The 23,639-nt window shown below is 42.7% G+C and overlaps 1 protein-coding gene across 1 annotated transcript in view; it reads left to right on the forward strand.

Moving 5' to 3' along the window:
• The window catches only part of LOC117366880 (trichohyalin-like), a 69,382-nt gene that overhangs the window by 39,990 nt on the left and 5,753 nt on the right, over positions 1-23,639 (forward strand). Inside the window, exons 13-19 of the mRNA XM_033958850.1 lie at positions 1,429-3,615; positions 3,811-4,551; positions 5,209-5,388; positions 8,803-8,973; positions 13,129-13,287; positions 18,074-18,178; positions 22,727-22,818. Coding sequence (XP_033814741.1) covers positions 1,429-3,615; positions 3,811-4,551; positions 5,209-5,388; positions 8,803-8,973; positions 13,129-13,287; positions 18,074-18,178; positions 22,727-22,818 — 3,635 coding nt within the window. The remainder of the gene's footprint in view (positions 1-1,428; positions 3,616-3,810; positions 4,552-5,208; positions 5,389-8,802; positions 8,974-13,128; positions 13,288-18,073; positions 18,179-22,726; positions 22,819-23,639) is intronic.

Below are 23,639 nucleotides of genomic sequence, written 5' to 3' on the forward strand. Positions count from 1 at the left end.
ATGCTTTTTCAGCCTCCACATGCTGAGGAAAGTAAGATCCTATTTTCGCCAACAACATTTCGCCGTCCTTGTCCAATCCATCATCCTCTTCAAATTAGACTACTGCAATGCCATCTACTTAAGCCTATCAAAAAAACAGTCTTCAAAGACTCCAGCTAATCCAGAATACTGCAGCCAAGTTGATCTTTGCAAAATGCAAGTCCGACCATGTCTTCCCACTCCTAGCCAAACTTCACTGGCTCCCAGTGATTTCCAAAATCCATTTCAAATGCTCCTGCCTGGCTTTTAAGATCATTCACGGCATCCTTCCTCCCTTAATCCCACTATCTTATAACTCCTCGAATCCTGACTCTACCAGATCCGCCCAAAGGTATAAATTATCCTTCCCCTCTCTACACGGTATTCGCTATGCAGGGAAACTGGGAAAATCCCTTCTCTTCAGAATCACAGGTCTTTCGAACGACCTTACTACCCCGCTGCGGAACCTGGGCTCCCTCCAATTATTCCGCAAGCAATTGAAAACCTGGCTTTTCACTAAAATGTAATTCTATCCCCCCTTACTCTTCTCTTCTATATATAAGTTCATGTAAACCTTTTTTTTCCTTCTCTTCCTATATTTTAAGTTCTTGTAAACTGTGCCGAGCTCCACAACATCCGTGGAGATGATGCGGTATATAAACTTAAGGTTTAGTTTAGTTTAGTTGTTTCAACTTTGGAAAAAGGTCAACGTCTGATGGTCTCATGTCTGGACTTCAGGGAGCATGAGCTAACACCTCCCAGCCGTATTCTTGCAGTTTTTCAATGACGACATTCCCTATGTGCGGGCGAGCGTTGTCGTGAAGAATGAGTGTCCCAGCCAAGATCAACTGAGGTCGGGTTGCGTGCATTTTTCTGCACATTTTTTGGCAAAAAATCACGATAATATACTGCTGTGACACTTCTTTCACATGGAACTTTGTCTGTGATAATGATGCCTTCATGATCATAAGCAAAAAAAATCAGCATTTGTTTGACTTTTGATTGAGCTCGTCAAAATTTTTTTGGCCATGGTGAAGATGGAGCTCACACTCGGACTGTGATTTCAGCTCCGGCATGTTCACTACAGTCCTGACATGAGTCCACCAGACTTCAACCTTTTTCCAAAGTTGAAACAACCTATGCGTGGACATCGTTTTGCATTTCTGTGGGACTCGGTCATTACAAAGCAGGGAGACTATATTGAAGGATTGTAAAGAAATACTTGAAAAACAAACAAACATGTAAATTTAAAAAAAAATAGTGTGCATTATTTATGAAATGACACTCGTACATTAAAGAAAGCCATGGCACAAAAGTATGTGGTGCATGTGAAACCTGCTTGACATCATCTGTATATGTATGGAGAATCCATTCTGTAATATATTAGTCTCTAATTCTGTATTTATACAGGGAATCAAAATTAAGACACGAGTTTTCTATCCACTGCTATCTCATTTCAAGCCTTTTGAGTGGAACCCTAAAAGGTCAAAAAAGAAAACACCTGAAACTTTTACTGAAGATTTGGGGCCATCTAAAGAGGGTCTGGAGCCATCATTAGGGAACCCACTGAGCAAAGAAATCGGTGACAAAGGGACCAAGACATCTAAGAAAGGATTGAATAGAGAGGATGAGGAGGAATACGATATAGTAGCCTATGAAGAAAGAACAGAGGAGGAAAATGCAAAGGGATGCTGCCCAATATCTAAAGGAGAAAAAATGAAGAAAGAGACCAGGAAATGTGACGAAGCATCGTATGGAGAGAAAGAGAGAGAGGAATGTGACCCAGCATCTTTTGGAGAGGAGGTAGGAGAGAAAGAGACTGGGGAATGCGACCATGCTTCATATGAAAAGAATGGAAAGAAAGAAAGAGAGGAACCTGACCAAACATCATATCAAGGGGAGGAGAGAGAGACTAAAGATTGCGAACAAGCATCATTTAAAAAGAAGGAAAAAGAAACAAAGGAATGTGAGCCAGCATTTTATGGAAAGGAGAAGAGAGAGAGAAAGAACTTTGAGCTAGAATCCTGTGCAAAGAGGAAAAAGAAAGAGGCAGAGGCGAACAGCCCAACATTTTGTAAAAAGGAGAAGAAAGAGACAGAGGAATGTGATCTGGAATACCATGAAAAGGAGGAGAAGAAAGAGACAGAGGAATTTCTCCCAACATCCCATGGAAAGAATGAAGAGAGAGAGTCAAATAAATGTGACCCAGCATCAGGTGGAGGGAAAGAAAAGAAAGAGATACATTCACTACCCTATGGAAAAAAGAAGAAAGGGACAGAAAAGGAGGAGGAAAAAGAGACAGAGCAATGTGATCAGGCACCATATGAAAAGATGGAGAAGAAGAAAGAAAGAAAGGAGCATGACCAAACATCATATGGAGAGAAAGAGGAGAAAGGTACTAACGGCTGTGACCAAGCAACCTATAGACAGAAAGAAACAGATGATCAACATCAAGCATCATATGAAAAGAAGGAAAAGACAGAGGAATGTGACTCCGCATCCCATGAAAAGGAGGATGAGAAAGAGAAAGATGAACATGACCAAGAGTTATGTGAAGAGACGAAGAAAGAGACAGAGGAACATGATACTATGTCCTACGGACAGAAGCAGGAGAATGAGACCAAGAAATGTGGCCCAACCTTCAACAAGGGGGAGGAGGAGAGAGAGACAGCACGATATGACTCAGCATCAAATGGAGAGAAGGAGAAAAAAGAGACTGAGGAATGTGACCAAGTCCTGGATGAGAACAAGAAAGAGACAGAAGACCATGACCCAGTGCCCAACAGAGACATGGAGGTGAAAGAGACAGAGAAATGTGAACAAGCTTCTTATGAAGAAATGAAGAGAGAGACAGAAGTATGTGGCCAATCATACCATGAAAGGAAAGAGGAGAAAGATAGAGTTGAATGTGTACCAGTGTCCTCTGGAGAGGAGAAGAAAGAGTCAGAGGAATGTGAACAAGCATCCTATGAAAAGGAGGATGGGAAGAAAGAGACAGAGGAGTATGAACAAGAATTATATAGAGAGAAGAAGAAAGATAAGGAAGAATATGACCTGGCTTCTCAAGAAGAGAAAGAAAAAAATAGAGAAGAAAGTGCCCAAGAATGCCATGAAAAGAAGGAGAAAGAAAAAGATGAATGTGACCAAGTATCATATGAAAAGAAGAAAAAGACAGAAGAACATGGCACAGTGTCTTTTGGAGAGAAGGAAGCAAAGACCTGTGACCCAGCATCCTATGAAAAGGAAGAAGAGAAAGAGACAAAGGAATATGACTCAGCACTAAATGGAGAGGAGGAGAAAGAGATTGAGAAAGGTGAACAAGCATCTTGTGTAGAAATGAAGAAAGAGAAGAAGGAATGTATCTCAACATTCCAAGAGAAGGAGGAAGAAGAAGCAGATAAATGTGACCAAGCACTGTATGAAAAGAACAAGACAGAAGAATCTTACCCAGGATCTTATGAAGGAAAGGAGAAAAAACAGATGGAGAAATATGACCCATCATCATATGGAGAAGAAGAAGCAGCACAGAAATGTGGCCAAGCATTGTATGAAAAGGAGAATGTGAAGGAAGAGAATGAGGAGGCCCTTGTTCAGCAGGTAAGCTGGCTTATATTATTGCATGCAATGCTAAGGTAGAGGGAAAGAAAAGAAAGATATATAGAATTTCTATGTAATTCATTTTCATCAAGGGCTCTTCTACCTCCCTGTGCATGTTGAGATTTTATTTGTAGGTTATGTGAGCATGGGATTAATAAGTAGGTCTCACAATCCATTTCCTTGATTTCCCTGAAGATATGTTCTCAAGATGTTCCAAAGAAGAACTCACAGTCATCCAAAGAAACTGCTAAATTGGAAGAAGATGGAGAAAAACAAGAGCAAAGAAGAAGGTTTGAGGAAGAGTTTAGGAAAAATAAGGGAGTGCTGATAGAGGAGGAGGATGTACAACAGAAAGATAACATGGCAAGGATAATGGAAAAGAAGAATGGGGAGATGGCAGAAGATAAGGATGAAAAAGTGATCGAAGCTAAACCTGAAGAGGGAATGATTGAAATTAGGAAGAAAGAGCTGTTGAAGGGGGCAGAAGAAGAGGAGGTGGAAGAGATAGTAGAAAATAAGGATGAGGTGATGGATGATAATTATGAGAAAAGAGTGAATGCTAAGCAGGAAAAAGTAGACGGGAGGCATAAGGAGATGGTAGAATTTGAGAAAGAAGAAATAGTAGAGGACAAGAAGAACAGGGAAGATAAAGTAAATGAAATGGTAAAGGAGGAAAAAGTGGTAGCAAAGAAGGAACAGAAAATGATGGAAGATAAAGAGAAGTTGGTGAAAGAGGAGAAGAAAGTAGTATGTAATGAGAAGAAAATGGAAGATAAGGCGATAGAGATGGTGAAAGATACAGGAATGAGAGAAAATAAGGAGATATCCAGATATACAGTGTCATCAGCTGATTCCAAAGTCCCTGAAGAAGAAGCTTTACAGTCTCCAGAAAATGAAGAGAGCTACATCCCAGGAGATTCTGGCAAGACTAAAGTGGTAAATAATCTCTAGGACATATATAAATACATACATTTGTGTAATTGGATGCATTCTGTTTAATTAAAACAGATGCACAGAGAGGGATGACCACTCATGTCCCAATATTCAAATTTATTTAACAATTTAAATCCCTCGGTTGGGGCTAGTTGCTCATTTTCATCGGCATTTAACTAACTACATTCTGTTGAATATTATGGCTAGTGTTGATATCAAAGCCAGCTATTTTGGGGACAGAGTCAGCACTTGGCCACTTAAATGCTAATGGTCAGCCCTTAAGCGGTCAGATTTACTGCATCAATGGAAACACATAAAAAGTCCACCCTATTTTTTATGTGGTAACCCATGGCCGCTTAAGTGATGAATATTGTCTTAGCCTGCATAAAAATAACCAGATATTAAAGGCCAAAGCCCACACAGGTCCCAGTTTTAAATATCCAGGAATAACGCCGTCAGTGGTGAGCAAAACGCTCACTACCTGACAGCTGGATGTGTTGACCCTTAGTTGCAACTCCTTGGGATTCTGGGCAAGTCAACTAAACCTCCATTACCCTAGATACAAAATACGTACCTGTATATAATATATAAACTGCTTTGATTATAACCACAGAAATTCCATCCCCGTTCTCTTAAACACAATTTCTGACTCGCTTCCAGAGATCGCCATTCGTACCTGAATTCAATGAACCAGTGGATGTGAGTGGGTTTAGACTGGTCGCCAAATCGCCAGCGAGCATTTCTCCAGCATTGTCACCAGTTAAGACGTTAAGGTGTGATTCACTGGCTGCCAGTGATGCAGGAGTCATTCCAGAGGACAGGTGTCTGGTTAGAAATGAGGTATATACCAATCTTACATCTTCACGATGTGTTTATCAGAATATATTTGATGTCATTTCACTGTATGTATGCAGTCTCTTTTTTGCTGTAAACCGCTTTGAACTGTTAAGGTATTGCGGTATAGTACTCCCCTAAAATTCATGGGGGTTCCGTTCCAAGAGCACCCGCGAATTTCAAAAAACCGCGAATATTGGACGCGGTTTAGGAGCGGAGCGGAGGCACAAGAGGGCTGCACGGGTGGCAGTGGGTACCTATGTAAGTCAAGAGAACTTAAAAACAGTTTGTCTCATTGAAAATGAAACCATCACAAGAGCAGGCAAGGAATTAATCGATCCGATACCGAGAAACACCGGAGTTAACAAAGAGTTTGCTGGGATAGTGTAAGGGCAACCCCTGGTATACTCACCTGGATGTGGGGAACTTTTGTTCGTCACTGATCCTTGGAGCTTGTGAATTAGGGGCGGCGGCCGATGCTTATGTAAGTCATTCGCGGTATTTTCTGACTGCCGGAAGAGGCGGTCAGAAAACGCCGCGAGTGACTGAGTCCATGAATCGCGGACTGTGAATTCGCAGGGGAGTACTGTATATAAAAATTAAGTTATTATTATTATTATTACAAAGCCACGCCAGAGTTTTTAGCACCGGCTGCAGCAGTAAGAACTCCAACATTCAGAATTCCTATAAGCGTCGGAGTTCTTACTGCTGTGGCCAGCACTAATAACGCTAGCGTGGCTTTGTAAATGAGGGGTAAGCAAATATCTACAAAAGGGGGAGATCCTGTTATCAGTTTAAGGCCCACCTGCTCACAGCAAGCACACTCCTCTTTAAAAAAAAAAATAATAATAATAATAATTTTTATGGATAAAGCAGCCAACAGCAAAACAAGAAAACATAAATGACATCGTCAGAGTGATCAATATGTCCAGAACAGTCCCAGAGGGGCAGCGGACAGAAACAACCTGAAAACAGAAAGGAGATACCAGCGATTGCAGATCACACAGAATCCAAAAGTGCTTCAGCTGAGCCATGAACAAGCAGAGTCCCCCGTCCCCCCAATCACGAAAGAAAACTGACGCTCCGAAGAAGCCCCCTCCGGGAGAACTAACCTTGACTGCAATAACCGTTTACAATGATTTAACCCAGTGGTCTCAAACTCAAACCCTTAGAAGGGCCACATTTTGGATACTTGGAGGGCCTCAGAAAAAAATAGTTAATGTCTTATTAAAGAAATGACAATTTTGCATGAGATAAAAACTCTTTATAGTTTATAAATCTTTCCTTTTGGCTAAGTCTTAATAATAATATTGTCATTTATAGCTAAAGAAACATATGATCAAGAAACTGTTTTATTTTACTTTTGTGATTATGATAAACAGACCGAGGGCCTCAAAATAGTACCTGGCGGGCTGCGAGTTTGAAACCACTGCTATAGGCTAAGGCTCTTTACACCTGCATTGTGATGTCATAGAACTTTATGGTTATGGAAACAGTAACATGATGGCAGATAAAGGCCAAATGGCCCATCCACAGCATCCACTTTTGTGATTAGGATAAACATACCGAGGGCCTCAAAATAGTACCTGGCGGGCCGCATGTGGTCCCCTGGTCGCAAGTTTGAGACCACCTATTTAACCCCAGAACCCACACACCTGCCCACCCACACCAACCGCCATCAAAACATACCATACCCATCTCATGCGTGCATTCAGCGGAGACGGCTGTTTCTGCTGCCCCACTAGGATCCTGCTTTCCTGGCTCTTAGGGGATTGAAGTTTTGCTTCTACTCTCAAGCAAGCACACTCCTAGGTAGATTAAGGGAGTGCAGTTTTCAGAATGCAGATTCACACAGGTAAATCACTATTGGCTGCTCCCCCACCCCCCCTCCTAAATGGCTTTGAAAATTGTCCTCTCTCCAATGAGGCAAAACTAACTCCACTAAGCAAAAAGCTGCACACGATACTAAATAGAAACCACAAACAGCAGCAAAAAAAAGGTCTGATGGACCTTCAAAGTAACTAATTTCTGTCTCGAGCACTGGACTACCAATCAAATGCCATATAAATAATATAATTGAAAAAAGGAGGGAGTCTCAGTGTGAATTTCACCTTATTTCACCCTATTTTTGATTCGGTTGGTGGGTGCACACAATGATGGTGTGCAGGTGGAGGTTATTAGACCTTCACCGTAGCATGTGAGTGCTGGAGATGTTTTTCTCCTTTCGCTGGTCTTTCACACTGAGATTCCCTCCTTTTTTCAATTATATTATTTATATGGCATATGATTGGTAGTCCAGTGCTCGAGACAGAAGTTAGTTACTTTGAAGGTCCATCAGACCTTTTCTTGCTGCTGTTTGTGGTTTCTCTCTCTAATGAAGCATAGGTTATCACGGTTTCATAAAAGAGGAGGCTAGTGTCCATCTACGCAAGTTTATGCCAGTATTCTATCTAATAAACACGTTCACAAAAAAACATATGTATAACGTCTCATGGATGTCCATAGCTCCGTGCAGGCTTACTCATGAAGTGCAATTCAAAAAGCAGAGGAAAAAGCCTCAAGCTGAGGCCCTCCCACCACCACAAAGGTGGTTCGGCGATAACCTCACTGGCAAAACACCTCTGTAACGTTGCAGGTAGATAAAAGCACTGCTCGGTGCTATTTAAATTATATGCACTTGAAGATAGAGGAAAATTGACATGATAGTGTACCGATCAACAGCAGTAAGTGGAAGACTATTCATGTCATTTATCTACCTGCAACATTACAGAGGTTTTTGCCAGTGAGGTTATCGTCGAACCACCTTTGTGGTGGTGGTAGGGCCTCAGTCTGAGGCTTTTTCCTCTGTTTTTTTGAATTGCACTTCATGAGTAAGCCTGCACGGAGCTATGGGCATCCATTAGACGTCATACATATATTTTTGGTGAAAGTGTTTATTAGATACATCAGGTTTTCACAGTACTTGGGTTGTTGTTTTTTTTTTTTTGCTATATGCCAGTATTCTAACTAAACTAAACCTTAAGTTTATATACCGCATCATCTCCACAGAAGTGGAGCTCGATATGGTTTACAAAGCTTAAAAATATAAGAAGAGAGAGGAGAAAGATTTACAAGAGCATATGGATAGAGGGGATGTAAACAGGAGAAGAAATGTTATATGTAAGAAAAAAGCCAGGTTTTCAGTTGTTTTCGGGATAGTTGGAGGGAGTCCAGACATTTCTAAACATTTACTCATGCAGTGGGCACATAAATGTTTGTCCCCGGTTCACAGAATTGCTCTGATGGGCACCTAAATGTCTCATCAGAAATGGGTCGCTGAAATAAGGCCTAGGAAGCATCACACCAAGATCACGTTTAATAGTAAAAAAAAAAACCCAAACCTCCAAAACACCCCAATGTCTAATTCTTTGTCTGTTTTAGAAGTTTCTGACACAAAATGACCTTCAGGTTGTAAGGGCAAAAGAGGAACGGATAAGTTACGGAATCAAAAGTTTGCAAGAGACTGTACCCGCCGGGAGTGACGTCTGCTGCTCTGTGGCAGCTACGGGAATGGAGAGCCTTGGACAAAACGTGCAAGGAGCGGAAGCGCAAGTGAGGACCATTGACTTTGCTTCTCTCCGAACTACATAAAGCACCTTCCTTATCGGGGTCTCTATTTAAAAGCTGTCTTCATTTGCTTCTGTCTTATTACTACTGTATGGGTAACCTGTGGTTTCAGTAGAGCACCAGTGGTAGGGTTACCACTGTCAAATGCACGCAGGGCATTGGCGCCCCGACATTTCCGCCCCGACATTTGCATGCCACCCTATTCCTTACCGTTTGCGCTCTGAGAGGGGGTTTGGGGGGGACACGTGCGCTTTTGTTGAGGGTGTGGGGGGGGAACCCCACACACTACACTTACAACTCGTGCTCTGAGGGGGTTGTGGGGGAGGAACCCCACACACACTCGTGCTCTCGTTGAGGGGGGTGTAGGGGGAGAACCCCCCCAAAACTTGCAAATCGCGCTATGACCACTTACAATTCACGATTCTACCTCAGCAATTCCCCTCCCTTCAAGCGCTCAATTATCGCTGCATGCATTTGACGGAGCAGAATTGTCGGCACGCCAGTTGACGGTGTATCCTTACCAGACGTCCGGATTACCCAGACATGTCCTCTTTTAGATGACCGTCAAGGCGTCCGGTCAGGTTTTCAAAACCTGGCGCTTTGTCTGGGGTTTGAAAACCATTGAGCGCGGGGCTGCGTCTGGAGGGCATGCACGGGTACGACGCAATGATGCCATGCACATGCACAGATGCCCTTTAAACGCGGCCCCAAAGAGGCAGGGTTTGTATGGGACCAGGGTTGGAGGGCAGGGCGATGGGTAGAATGGGGCAGGGCTGTGGGTGGAATGGGGCGGGACTTGGTGAGGAACAGGGCGGGGCCATGCGTCCACTTTTTTTGAGGCCAAAATCTGGCAACCCTAACCAGTGGGCTTTACAAATACATTTAACTGGCTGTCGGACAGGCGCCAGAGGGTGGTGGTTAATGGAAGTCGCTCGAAGGAAGGAAAGGTGAGTAGTGGAGTCCCTCAGGGTTCGGTGCTGGGGCCAATCCTGTTCAATATGTTTGTGAGTGACATTGCTGAAGGGTTAGAAGGAAAAGTGTGCCTTTTTGCAGATGATACCAAGATTTGTAACAGAGTAGACACCGAAGAGGGAGTGGAAAATATGAAAAAGGATCTGCAAAAGTTAGAGGAATGGTCTAATGCCTGGCAACTAAAATTCAATGCAAAGAAATGCAGAGTAATGCATTTGGGGATTAATAATAGGAAGGAACCGTATATGCTGGGAGGAGAGAAGCTGATATGCACGGACGGGGAGAGGGACCTTGGGGTGATAGTGTCCGAATATCTAAAGGCGAGAAAACAGTGTGACAAGGCAGTGGCTGCTGCCAGAAGGATGCTGGGCTGTATAAAGAGAGGCGTAGTCAGTAGAAGGAAGAAGGTATTGATGCCCCTGTACAGGTCATTGGTAAGGACCCACTTGGAGTATTGTGTTCAGTTTTGGAGACCGTATCTGGCGAAGGACGTAAGAAGACTTGAGGCGGTCCAGAGGAGGGCGACAAAAATGATAGGAGGCTTACGCCAGAAGACGTATGAGGAGAGACTGGAAGTCCGGAATATGTATACCCTAGAGGAAAGGAGAGACAGGGGAGATATGATTCAGACGTTCAAATACTTGAAGGGTATTAACGTAGAACAAAATCTTTTCCAGAGAAAGTAAAATGGTAAAACCAGAGGACATAATTTGAGGTTGAGGGGTGGTAGATTCAGGGGCAATGTTAGGAAATTCTACTTTACGGAGAGGGTGGTGGATGCCTGGAATGCGCTCCCGAGAGAGGTGGTGGAGAGTAAAACTGTGACTGAGTTCAAAGAAGCGTGGGATGAACACAGAAGATTTAGAATCAGAAAATAATATTAAATATTGAACTAGGCCAGTTACTGGGCAGACTTGCACGGTCTGTGTCTGTATATGGCCGTTTGGTGGGGGATGGGCTGGGGAGGGCTTCAATGGCTGGGAGGGTGTAGATGGGCTGGAGTAAGTCTTAACTGAGATTTCGGCAGTTGGAACCCAAGCACAGTATCGGGTAAAGCTTTGGATTCTTGCCCATAAATAGCTAAGAAGAAAAAATTAAAAAATTAAAATTGAATCAGGTTGGGCAGACTGGATGGACCATTCGGGTCTTTATCTGCCGTCATCTACTATGTTACTATGTATTTATATTGGAGTGATTGAGGGTAGAACCAAGGCTAGCATAGCTAGAATAATAATAATAATAATTTATTTTTTTATATACCGCCAAAGCCATAATAGTTTGAGGCGGTTTACAATAAGAGATGCTTGGCAATCAGCGAATTGGTTACATTACAAAGTCATCGAATATAAGGTACAGGATGGGAGTAGTGAAACACTATAAGATTCTTGGGTTACAATTGATTAAACAACTGACATAATATCCGGTCTGTCACAGACATGTCAAGTCATATATGTTAGGTGTGTGATGCACATATTTGGGTCCTTTCTCCAGTTCACGTGCCTAAATGCATGGCAAGTCCCAGCTTCGTATTCCCTGACCCCAAGGTCTGGCATATCTCTCTCTATGCTTTATTGTGCTTGATATGCAGACCAAAGCAGTGTACAATTAAAAATACACACAAAATTTATCAATACATATAAAAATTAAAGGAATTCCAAATTTCAATAGGAAAGCGTAAGCATACAAGGGCAGGCACATCAGTAAATAAGAACATAAGAATAGCCTTACTGGGTCAGACCAATGGTCCATCAAGTCCAGTAGCCCATTCTCACGGTGGCCAATCCAGGTCACTAGTACCTGGCCAAAACCCAAGGTGTAGCAATATTCCATGCTATCGATACAGGGCAAGTAGTGGCTTCCCCCATGTCTTTTTCAATACTATCCTCATCAGTCTGTCAGGTATTCAGCCTCGCAGCTCAACCCCCAAATGCCTTTTGGATGAAATAAATTTTATAGCAGAGCCTGGCAAGGGAGGCGAGTCATTCCGTAGCTTCGGTGCAATGGAGAAGAAGGCAGTAGTCTCGTTGATTTGTGAGATGTTTTCTTAGGGCCAAATAACACTAGTCGATAGAAATCAATAGATCTTAAAGCCTTGGGTGGTATGTAGGGGATGAAAAGATGGGACTCCCAAAGAGTAAGCCTTGTGAGTTAGGCAGAGTAATTGAAAGGAATTCTGAATGGGACAGAAAACCAGTGGAGCCGTATAAGTAAGGGAGTAATGTGGTCAAATCACTTGGATCCACAGAGAAAGCTAGCCGTGGTGTTCTGGAGCGTCTGAAGGCATCTGAGAAGACAGCTAGCTATACCATTACAAAGTTAGAAGAGATGGATGTGGATCTGAAGTTGGAAGAAGGCAAAAAAAACCTGTGCATCAGACGTGGTTATATTACATTACATTACATTAGTGATTTTTATTCCGCTTGTACCTTGCGGTTCAAAGCGGATTACATAAGAAGAGAACTGGACATTTCCAGGAGGGTACATGACATTGGAGAATACAGATTGAGGGTATAGACTTAATAACATTGGAAGATAGATCAGGTTACATTACATTACATAGCAAGTAGTCTGTTTCCATACGTTGGTAGATAGTCGGTTTCAGTAGGATGATTTAGGTTTCAGGTAGCTTTCTTGGCATTTTGTTTTTTGGTTTTTTTTGTTTGTTTTGTTTTGTTTTATTTTATTTTTTTTATTTTTTTGGTTGATGTGAAATGTGAAATCCAAATGTGATAGCAGCAGAATATGAGGAGTGTGTAGTGCAGTGGTTAGAACTACAGCCACAGCACCCTGAGGTTGTGGGTTCAAATCATATGCTGATTTTTGTGACCCTGGGCAAGTCATTTAATGCCTCAAGTATATTAGAGTTTGAGCCCTGAATGTAAACCACTTAGCCATAAGTGGTTTATAAATGCTAAAAATATTCAGAGGTGAGGTAAAACAGATAAGCAAGATATGGTTAGCATAGAATAGAAATTAGTATTATAAGATAGGAAGGGAGTAGCCAGTGGACTGATAAAGATATTAAAGAGTAGCGGGCATCTCTCACTCTTCCCCCCCACCCCCACTCTACCAATTTGGTTTGGTGACTTCCCAAGATTCTGATTTCTTAAGTCATGTCTCAGCATTCAATGACCTTGGCTAATTTATATAATCCCTTTGTCTCTCTAGAGGTTCCTCGAGCGCCTTGAATGCATCCCGTTGCAAAGGGAGAAAGCCTTTATCCGTCTATCCCGGCTCGAGCAGGAGGAGGCCATGGAGAGACTGAAGGAGCAGCAGAGGAAAGCTGCATTCAGATACCAGCAAGACAAGGAGCGTCAGATGCTGAGGGTGAGAAGCGAGCCTGCGACGAGTGGCTTAAGCTGAGAGTTCATTGTAAATTCCTGCTGCAGTTCGACTGCCTCGCCACAAGATACTGCCTCCGTAGCTTTTGGTTTCCAGAAAAGGGGAATGCCTTGTGTGCAGTTTTCCATCTATACAAGGAATATTTTGCTGGATTCCGTATATTGTTCAAAGCTGGGTGTGCAATTTTGGGCACGGATTGCAGATCTTGAAGAGCCTGCTATTAAGGCCTTCACTGACAGACCACTCAACTCTCTTTATGCTGGTTCAAATAATATGAATTTAATAATCAAATAGCAATAGCTTACATGAGCAAATCACACAGCATAGAGTAATAAATCATGCACCAGGCTGGCCAGACTGATGGAGAACTTCTAATGAGTTCTGAATCCTTGGTTCAAGGAGCTTTCTTTTATATGATTCTGACAGCTCTGGCCCACGTTGGTGCATGTTACATTTCACACTTTCATTGGTTAATCATATTCCTTATCTCATTTATTAATCTATGGATTGGTTAACATAATTGAGTGATACTGTGTGTCATACCTTTTTTCATCTACTTCTCCCTTACTTCCCCGTAAATGTCCTATTAATATATCAAGAACCTCCCTCGAGCACCTGGGCCTAACGGCTTTCCAGGTCTGTGGATAGAACATGAGAACATAAGAACATAAGAATTGCCACTGCTGGGTCAGACCAGTGGTCCATCGTGCCCAGCAGTCCGCTCATGCGGTGGCCCCCAGGTCAAAGACCTGTGCCCTAACCGAGACCAGCCCTACCTGCATTCGTTCTAGTTCAGCAAGAACTTGTCCAACCTTGTCTTGAATCCCTGGAGTGTGTTTTCTCTTATAACAGACTCCAGGAGAGAATTCCAGTTCTCCACCACTCTCTGGGTGAAGAAGAACTTCCTTACGTTCGTACGGAATCTATCCCCTTTTAACTTCAGAGAGTGCCCTCTCGTTCTCTCTACCTTGGAGAGGGTGAACAACCTGACTTTATCCACTAAGTCTATTCCCTTCATTATCTTGAATGTTTCGATCATGTCTCCTCTCAGTCTCCTCTTTTCAAGGGAGAACAGGCCCAGTTTCTCTAATCTCTCACCGTACGGCAACTCCCCCAACCCCTTAACCATTTTAGTCGCTCTTCTCTGGACCCTTTCGAGTAGTACCATGTCCTTCTTCATGTATGGCGACCTTGTTTCCTGCACAGCATTCGTCCTTCTTGTGAAACTTCCATAAGCTTATCATACCACTATAGGGCTAAGATCTCTTTTTCACTAGAATTGCTTTTTTTCTCCAGCTGTGCCTTCTGTTTGACCCTGCTTCCAAGAAGGCAGAAGTGTCTTTCAGAGCTGACAGTTTTTTAGTCAGTGTCCATTTTGCTGTTTCAGCAACCATTTTAGGTCTTAGCTGTATTGGCCTGTTTCTGCTTTATTGGGGAAAATTCTCAGGGGTCTCAGGGGTCTTCACCTGGGCTTACAGGACTTCTCATCCCTTCCTCAATCTGCACATAAACTAATTGACTAATTAGGGGATAACAATCAAATATTGGCATTAACAAATGCTAATTAGCAGTCATTAGGAGTTACGCATGGATCTGCCCTACACCCCTATTCCATAACTTGTACACCTAACTTATCTTGCACACAACTCCAAAGGAGGCGTGGCTAGAGGAGGGACATGGGTGCAACAGAGGCGTTCCTAGGATTTAGGCGCAGTTATAGAATGCGGTCACTTCTGCACCTAACTACCACTAGTTGGGTGCGAGCGTTTACAGCAGCCCATTTGGCAGGTGTAAATTCTAATGCCCAAAGTTAGACCCAAAAATGTGTGCTAGGCTAATAAAGGCCGTTCCACACAAAACCTTTATAGAATACATAGTGTGGATCATCTAACTGTGTGGCCTAACTGTGGCCAACCTATACAAACATATATTTACGGTTATTAGAAAGACATAAAGACCTGGATTCTCTAAATGGTGCACAAGCTTAGTGAAAAATGCCATTTAAATGACGTTTTTCACTGATTTTCAAGGCGCCCACCAGCACCTATAAAATAGGCTCCAGAATCACGCCTCCATAGGTATAGCCTTTCAGCTCTTGCTATTTTTTATTTATGCACTGCAGACGTTCTTAAAGTAACAGCAAAACTAATTAAAATGTACTGCTGTGTAAATATTATTGGGTCCACCATACAAACCAAACACTGAAAATCATTAAAAAAAAAAACAAGTGGAGAAAAACAGACCTCAATAACTTACTTTCCCGCCAAAATTCAAATTTCTGACCAACTGACTTTCCCGCCAAAATTCAGATTGGTTGACTGCCCTGTTCCCAATCAGGTCAGTGAACCCACTATTTACAAAGATAACTGTAGACCTCACAGCATACCCTGAAGAAAGCCACAGAATGGTGGCTGAAACATTGGTTTCTACCTGACAAGATTTAGCAAGACCCAGAAACCTGCTACAAGCTCAATAACTTGAATCCCAGACTCATAAAGCGTCCATTGGACCCATGATGATATGGGTTCCAATATTCGCTTCATGAATCTGGGAGCCAAGTTATTGAAGTCTATTTTCTCCACTTGTTTTTAATGATTTATTTATGATTTTCAGTGTTTGGTGTGTATGTAATGTAATGTAATGGTGGACCCAATAATACTTACACAACAGCACATTTTATTTGGTTTTGTATTTTATATTTATATAATGAGTCAAAATGTTGTGTGATCATGGCACCGAGGTATCCCCCTCTTCAAACCCAGCATGGAGAAAAAGCCTCAGACTAATGTAGCAGTATAGAACCAAGAGGTACAAATCAACACTGCTTTAAATATTTCCACTGGCAAAAAAAACTCCCTCACACAACAGCTCAGGTTTAGAAAAGGGCAAAGTCACCCGGAGGCACGTACAAGGACTTAGCTGACAAAAGACGACTTGAGCTCCAACGCTGTCACGTCTTCTCCAATCTTCCCAATAAGCAACCTTGTTTCACCAATGTTTGGCTCATCAGGGGAACAAACAATGCACTGTTTGTTCCCCTGCTGTCTTTTCGTTCTCTTCTGAATTGCACTGGCGTCCATCCCAGACGGCACTATCTAACACTTTGACATGTCGCTTTCGTGACTCCCCATTGTCTTTTTCAATGATGCTAAACTGCCAATCAGATTCTCTGCTGCTTCCCACACTGCCATTGTTTGTTCCCCTGATGAGCCAAACATTGGTGAAACAAGGTCACTTGTTGGGAAGATTGGAGAAGACATGACAGCATTGGAGCTCAAGTTGTCAGCTAAGTCCTTGAACGTGCCTCCGGGTGACTGCCCTTTTCTAAACCTGAGCTGTTGTGTGAGGTAGTTTTTTGCCAGTGGAAATATTTAAAGCAGTTTTGATTTGTACCTGTTGGTTCTATACTGCTACATTAGTCTGAGGCTTTTTTGCCCTCTTTTTGAGTGCATGCTGGGTCTGAAGAGGGGGGTACCTTGGTGCCACGATCATACAACATTTTGAATCATTATATGAACATATTATATGTTGTTCGTCCTCTTATAATTTGTTAACACATTAGTATTTTTTATTTATGCCAACTGGTTTTGAAGACTGAAAAACAGCAGAGACAGGAAAGTATGATGAGAAAAACAATACTGGAAGGAAAGGACCAATGTTCCACAAAATTTCTGATGAAAGCAACAAGGGTAGTAGAACACCAGATCCTAGATGTGCAGGAGATTTCAGGTGCAAAATATCATTTGGTAACTTCACAAAACAAAACTCTTGTATACAGAAAATCTATGTGAGATTATAACAGTAATTATATCAAATGCTCTTTGCTCACGGAATATCCCGTAACAACGGGACCCTACACAGGCCGTGTTTCAGCAAGATTTTGCCTTCCTCAGGGGTCCTGATGGTAATCTTGAGATCTGAGGGAAATATCTGTGGAGCAACTGACACAATTCCAAGGCACAAACAGCTTCCAATATAGGGAATGCAATGTCTAACGGTGAACGTTGGTTGTGCACCTTTAGACATTGTGTTCCCTATATTGGGAGTTGTTTGCACCTTGGAATTCCCTCAGATCTCAAGATTACCATCAGGACCCCCGAAGAAGGCAAAATACTGCCAAAACACAGCCTGTGTAGGGTCCCGTTGTCACGGGATATTCTGTGAGCTAAGAGCATATGATATAATTACTGTTATAATATCAACACAGATTTTCTGTATACATAAGAACATAAGAATTTGCCTCCGCTGGGTCAGATCAGAGGTCCATCCCGCCCAGCGGTCCGCTTCCGCGGCGGCCCCTCAGGCCTATCACCTGTGCAGTGGTCCCTGACTATTCCTATAACCTGGCTCAACTCCTACCTGTACCTGTACAAGAGAGTTTTGTTTTGTGAAGTTACCAAATGATATTTTGAGAACAATAAACATTTGCACCTGAAATCTCCTGCACATGCAGGATTTACTGTTCCACTGTCCTTGTTGAAGTATGATGATATCTAGAGAAGGGATCAAGTAGGGAAAGGAATGATGAGGGCAAAAGGATTTAGCGGTGTAGTCTCAATCTTTCCCTTAGCTGCGTTATCAGCTAAGGATGATTTGTTCCCGACTTTTAGGCTAAGGTGAATAACCTCTAAAAAATGAGTGGGTTAGCATCTTCCAACCTAACTCCATTGGGGATATAATTACATTACAACCACACACACATAGGTCTGCCCATGCACCTCACTCCTGACCCACAGCACCCCCTGACATTCCACTTTTCCTTTCTTTCCAGTTTCAGGAAAAGCTTTCTATTGCAAAGAACAGAAAGTCAGATGATGACCCTCTTGGAATAAGCCAGCACGAGAGACATCAATACTCAGCGAGACCTTTTCATCAGGTAAGACCACCCCTAAAAGATACAGAGGCCAATATGCAGTGGGCAGTGTGCTTAAAGCCTGCGCTGGCGCTGATCCTGGATGGGCCATTTGGCCTTTATCTGCCATCATATTTCTATGTGTCTATATTCAGTGCTGGGCTATTTCCAGTGACCAGCATTGAATATTCAGGTTTTTTATAAGATAGCTAGCCAATAATCACTTAGACAATATTTAGTGCTAACCGGCTATCGGCTAGCACATAAGGAAAGGGCTGCTATTTATGTGGTCCTATCTATGCACTAACCTTGGCTGGTTGACATTGAAAAGCAGGACATATACTGGACCTGCCATCACCCCCCAAAATGCCCTCAGATCACCAGTTAGCACTTCGGTACTAACTGGTGATTATCAACCAGGATAACCAGTTATCTCCCACTGATTATGACCGGTTAGCCATGAGTTGGCAGTCGTTGCTGACCACCACCTACACCCTTCTAGAACAGGTCATCAAATCTCACTCTTCTTCCACCCCAACTCCTGCCCACCCCCTACCACATCACTTCATTTATAGTCAATTATTCTATTTGGGATAGCAACAGGGGAGTTTTCATTAAGAACATAAGATTTGCCACGGCCGGGTCAGACCAGTGGTCCATCGTGCCCAGCAGTCTACTCACGCCTCGACCCTTAGGTCAAAGACTAGTGCCCTATTTGAGTCTAGCCTTACCTGCGTATGTTCTGTTCCAATAGGAACTTATCCAACCTTTTCTTGAATCCCTGGAGGGTGCTTTCCCCTGCAACAGCCTCCGGAAGCACGTTCCAGATTTCTACCACTCTCTGGGTGAAGAAGAACTTCCTTACGTTTGAACGGAATCTTTTCCCTTCTAAATTTACATTACAGTCTGAGAAGCAAACACTAAATAAATCACACAATATACCATATAATCTTAAAGATCGTTATATTAGTCCAATACCCCTAGTACCTTAACAAGTTTTAATTAATTAAACAACCCAATAACACTAAGATGCAGACAGCAGTCCAGCAGCGAGAAGGTTGCTATCCATTCTTTTGCACTGTCACATGTATGATTATCTCCCAGTTGACAGTTGTGTGTGCTTGCTGCAAAGAGCTCCTAGCTCTCAGAGAACGACTCTGTTCTTTTGAGACTAGAGTAGCAGACTTGGGGGAGCTGAGGGAGACATAGAGGAGACCTACAGTAGATGGACTTTGTAGAGAGGTTTCAATCTCCAATCTGGCAGCCTCTGTGCTGTTTTGAAGGAGAGGGGTCTTCTAAAAGAAGCGCATTACCCTGGTGAAGTTGGAAGTAATCACGTAGCCAGGAGCTGCCCACCAAGGGATACAATATCCTCTTGCTCTGAGGATGTGTCTCCAGGGGCTTCTGCCCAGGAGAAAAAGTTTAGGCAGCTGTTGTAGTTGCTAATTTGATCGTTAGGCATGTAGATAGCTAGATGGCTAATTGACGTAAGGATTGCCTAGTCACTTACATCCCTGGTACGAAGGTAGTGCACTTCATGTGTCACCTAGAAAGGATTTTAGATAGTGCTGGGAGGAACCAGCTGTCTTGGTATATGTGGGTATCAATGACATGGAAAGATGTGGGAGGAAGGTTCTGGAAGTCAAATGTAGGCTATTAGGTAGAAAGCTGAAATCCAGATCCTCCAGGATAACATTTTCAGAAATGCTCTCCATTCTACATGCAGGACCTATGACACAGACAGAGCTCTAAAGTCTCAATGTATAGTTGAGATGATGGTGCAGAGATGAGGTTTCTTATGAACTGGGCAACATTCTGAGGATGGGGGACCCTATTCTGAAAGGATGGACTCCATTCTAACTGGGATGGAACTAGGCTTCTGGCACTAACATTTAAAAAGATGATAGAGCAGCTTTTAAACTAAAATGAGGGTAGAAAACCAACGGTCACCCTGGAGCACATGGTTCAATGTGCAGTATCCTTGAAGGATTCTACTGAAACAGAACATTTAGGGAATCCCAATAGAAAAATTTTAACAGTGGTGAAAGAAAGCCAGAAGTATTTAAGGAAAGCGCAGAGTAAATGATGCAAATTATCCCCATCAACTTCTAAGCAACTAGTAGTTGCAGCGAAAAAAAACAATTTGAATTGTCTGTATACAAATGCTAGAAGTCTAAAAAATAAGATGGGAGAAATAGAGTATATAGTACTACATCAAGAGGTAGATATAATAGGCATTGTAGAGACATGGTGGAAGGAGGACAATCAATAGAACATTGTGCTAACAGGGTACAAATTATATCGCAAAGATAGAGTGGATCAGATTGGAGGGAGGGTTGCACTATATGTTAAAGAGGGAACTGAGTCAAACAAACATTCTGCATGAAACAGATAGCAGCATGGAATCTTTATGGATAGAAATTCACAAAATGAAAGGAAGGAGTATACCTGTATACTACCTTCTGCCAGGACAGAATGAACAGACAAATGAAGAAATGTTTTAGAAATTAGGAAAGCTGGCAAAGTGGGCAACAATATAATAATGGGTGATTCTAATTACCGTACTTTCACGCATATAACGCGCGCGTTATACATGATTTTACAAACCGAGCATAACCATGTGCGTTATATGCGTGAGCGCATTTTACAATTTTTTTTTTACATTGCTGGTTCCCCTCCCCCGACATCCTATTCAGCCCTGAAAACCTGATGCCCCACCCCGAAGAACCGCTTGCACCCACCCCCGATGTCCGATTCATCCCCCAGCCCCGCCCCCGCATCGTTTGCGGTGGAGAAGCAGCCTACCGTGGGTTCGCGATGCCAGTGAGCCCTGCTGCTTCCTCTGCCAGCGGTCCCGCCCCTTCTCTGAGCCCTGCGCTGCTTCCTCTGCCGCGGTCCCGCCCCTTCTCTGATGTCAGAGAAAGGGCGGAACCGCGGCAGAGGAAGCAGCGTAGGGCTCAGAGAAGGGGCGAGACCACCGGCAGAGGAAGCAGCAGGGCTCACTGGCATCGCGAACCCACAGTAGGCTGCTTTTCCACTGCAAACGGTGCGGGGGGGCTGGGGGATGAATCGGACGTCGGGGGGGGTGAGAGCGTTCCTTCAGGGTGGGGGTGCAAGTGGTCCTTCAGGGTGGGGGGGCCAGCGGTCCTTCGGGGTGGGGCATCAGGCTTTCAGGGTGGGGACATGACTTCAAGGGGGGACAGGCAGACCTTTAAGGGGGGACAAGACTTCAAGGGGGGACAGGCAGACCTTTAAGGGGGGACAGGACTTCAAGGGGGGCTGAAGGAGATTTTAATTCAATGAGCAGCATGCGCGGTATACGCGTGTGCGCGCTATATATTAATTTATTTACATAAATTTCTTTTTCCCGCGCGCTATAGCTGTGTGCGCGTTTTACACAGGTGCGCGTTATACACGTGAAAATACAATACATGATATTGACTGGATGAATATTACATCAGGAAGCACTAGAGAGGTAAAATTATTAGATGTAATGAATCACTGCTTCTTGGAGCAACTAGTCCAGGTATAAAAGTGAGGGGGAGCTATTTTAGATCTAGTCCTCAGTGGAATACCTAACATAGTACGAGAGGTAATAGTGTTGGGTCAGCTGAGAAAAAATGATCATGATTAAATTTGAGCTAATATCTGGTGTGGCGTCACAATGGAAATTTACGGTAGCAGCATTTCATTTTCAAATGGGTGACTATGATAAAATGAGGAAAATGATTAAAAAGAAGCTGTAAAATTTAGGACTTTAAATAAGGCATGGACATTGTTTAAATTTACTATTGTTAATTAGTATTCATTCATAACATGTTGCATCCCAGCAGCTAAATTTAGATGTCCTTTTGATATTTCTCCCATATATTCTCCTCTTTCCTAAAATAAATTTTGCCAGGGCCGGGCAACCACAGTTCTTGAGGGCCACAACCCAGTCAGATTTTCAAGATTTCCACAATGAATATACATGAGGCCCATAAAATAATGAGTGGAGTGGAAAGAGTAGATGTGAATCACTTGTTCACTCTTTCAAAAAATACTAGGACTAGGGGACATGCGATGAAGCTACCAAGTAGTAGATTTAAAACAAACGGAGAAAATATTTCTTCACACAACATGTAATTAAACTCTGAAATTCATTACCAAAGAATGTTGTGAAATCAGTTAGCTTAGCGGGGTATAAAAAAAGTTTGGATAATTTCCTAAAAGAGAAGTTCATAGGCCATTATTGAGATGGCTTGGGGAAATCCATTGCTTATTCCCAGGATAAGCAGCATAGAATCTGTTTTGCTACTTGGGTCTAGCTAGGTATTTGGGACCTGGGTTGGCCACTGTTGGGAACAGGATACTGGGCTTGATGGACCTTCTGTCTCTCCCAGTATGGCAATTCTTACATACAATGGAAGCAGAACATGCAAATCAGCCTTGTGCATATTCATTGTGGAAATTTTGAAAACCTGTATTGTGGCCCTCAAGGACTGTGGTTGCCTAGATCCTAACAGGGTGACATTATTGCCACACTGGTGATCTGTTTCTGTGCAGCTTTTCCTCTGAGATTTCTCTTTCTAGGAGGACCGTGTACACCAGAAGATTATGATCAAGGCACGACTGGAGAAAATGAAGCGTGAGCGCACATACATCATGCAGTCAAAGCGAGAGAGGCAAGTATTTTCATTTTTCTCACCTTCCCACAAAAAGCAGAACTTCAGACACCTCCCATATAGACCTTAACCCTTTCAGGACCAAGGGACATATTTGTCCCATAACTTTAAAATCCTATCAATTTTGATTGGGATAGTCTACAGTTCTAAATTTGATATGTACGGATTCCATATGATACTGCCTTTATGTAAACAAACTGGTTCCGACATTCATTCATTAGCGTCGTTGCCAGATTGACGAGAAGATTCACTTGCCACACTGTCCATAAGCCAGAAGTTTGATTTTTTTTTAAAAAAATAATGATATTTCACAAAAAAAATCAATTTTTTGGCATCTGCAAGCCCTTTTTACCATAAAAATGTCGTCAAAACCACAAAAATTGGCCTACGATCCTTATGGTCCTGAAAGGGTTAAGAACTGGTCATTCTACACTCTAGGTTTAGAGCAGCTTTAACAAGGGATGTTTAATAATTTATCTACCTGAGTATGAAAGACAATAGCAAGCGATTTGAAACAAGCCTATGCATGCTGTGAAATGTCTCAAGGTTACTCATGCACAGTTGCAGCTCAGTGCGAGTCTAACATTTCAAGAGACAGGATCTCAGGAGAGTCCTCATGCAAATCAAGTATGAAACTGCTAGATTTGAAGCACTGCTCAATGATATTTCTCACAAAAGAAGGAAAAAAGCCAAAGGAGATCCATGAACACATGACTGCAGTTTATGGCGAGTCTGCTCCATCAGCCTACATAGTAAAATTTTGGAGCAAGCAATTTAAATGGGGTAGAGAGTCCATTGAAGATGACCCTTTCACCGGATGG

This window comes from Geotrypetes seraphini, chromosome 9 (genome assembly GCF_902459505.1).
Source record: "Geotrypetes seraphini chromosome 9, aGeoSer1.1, whole genome shotgun sequence".
Lineage (NCBI taxonomy): Eukaryota > Metazoa > Chordata > Amphibia > Gymnophiona > Dermophiidae > Geotrypetes > Geotrypetes seraphini.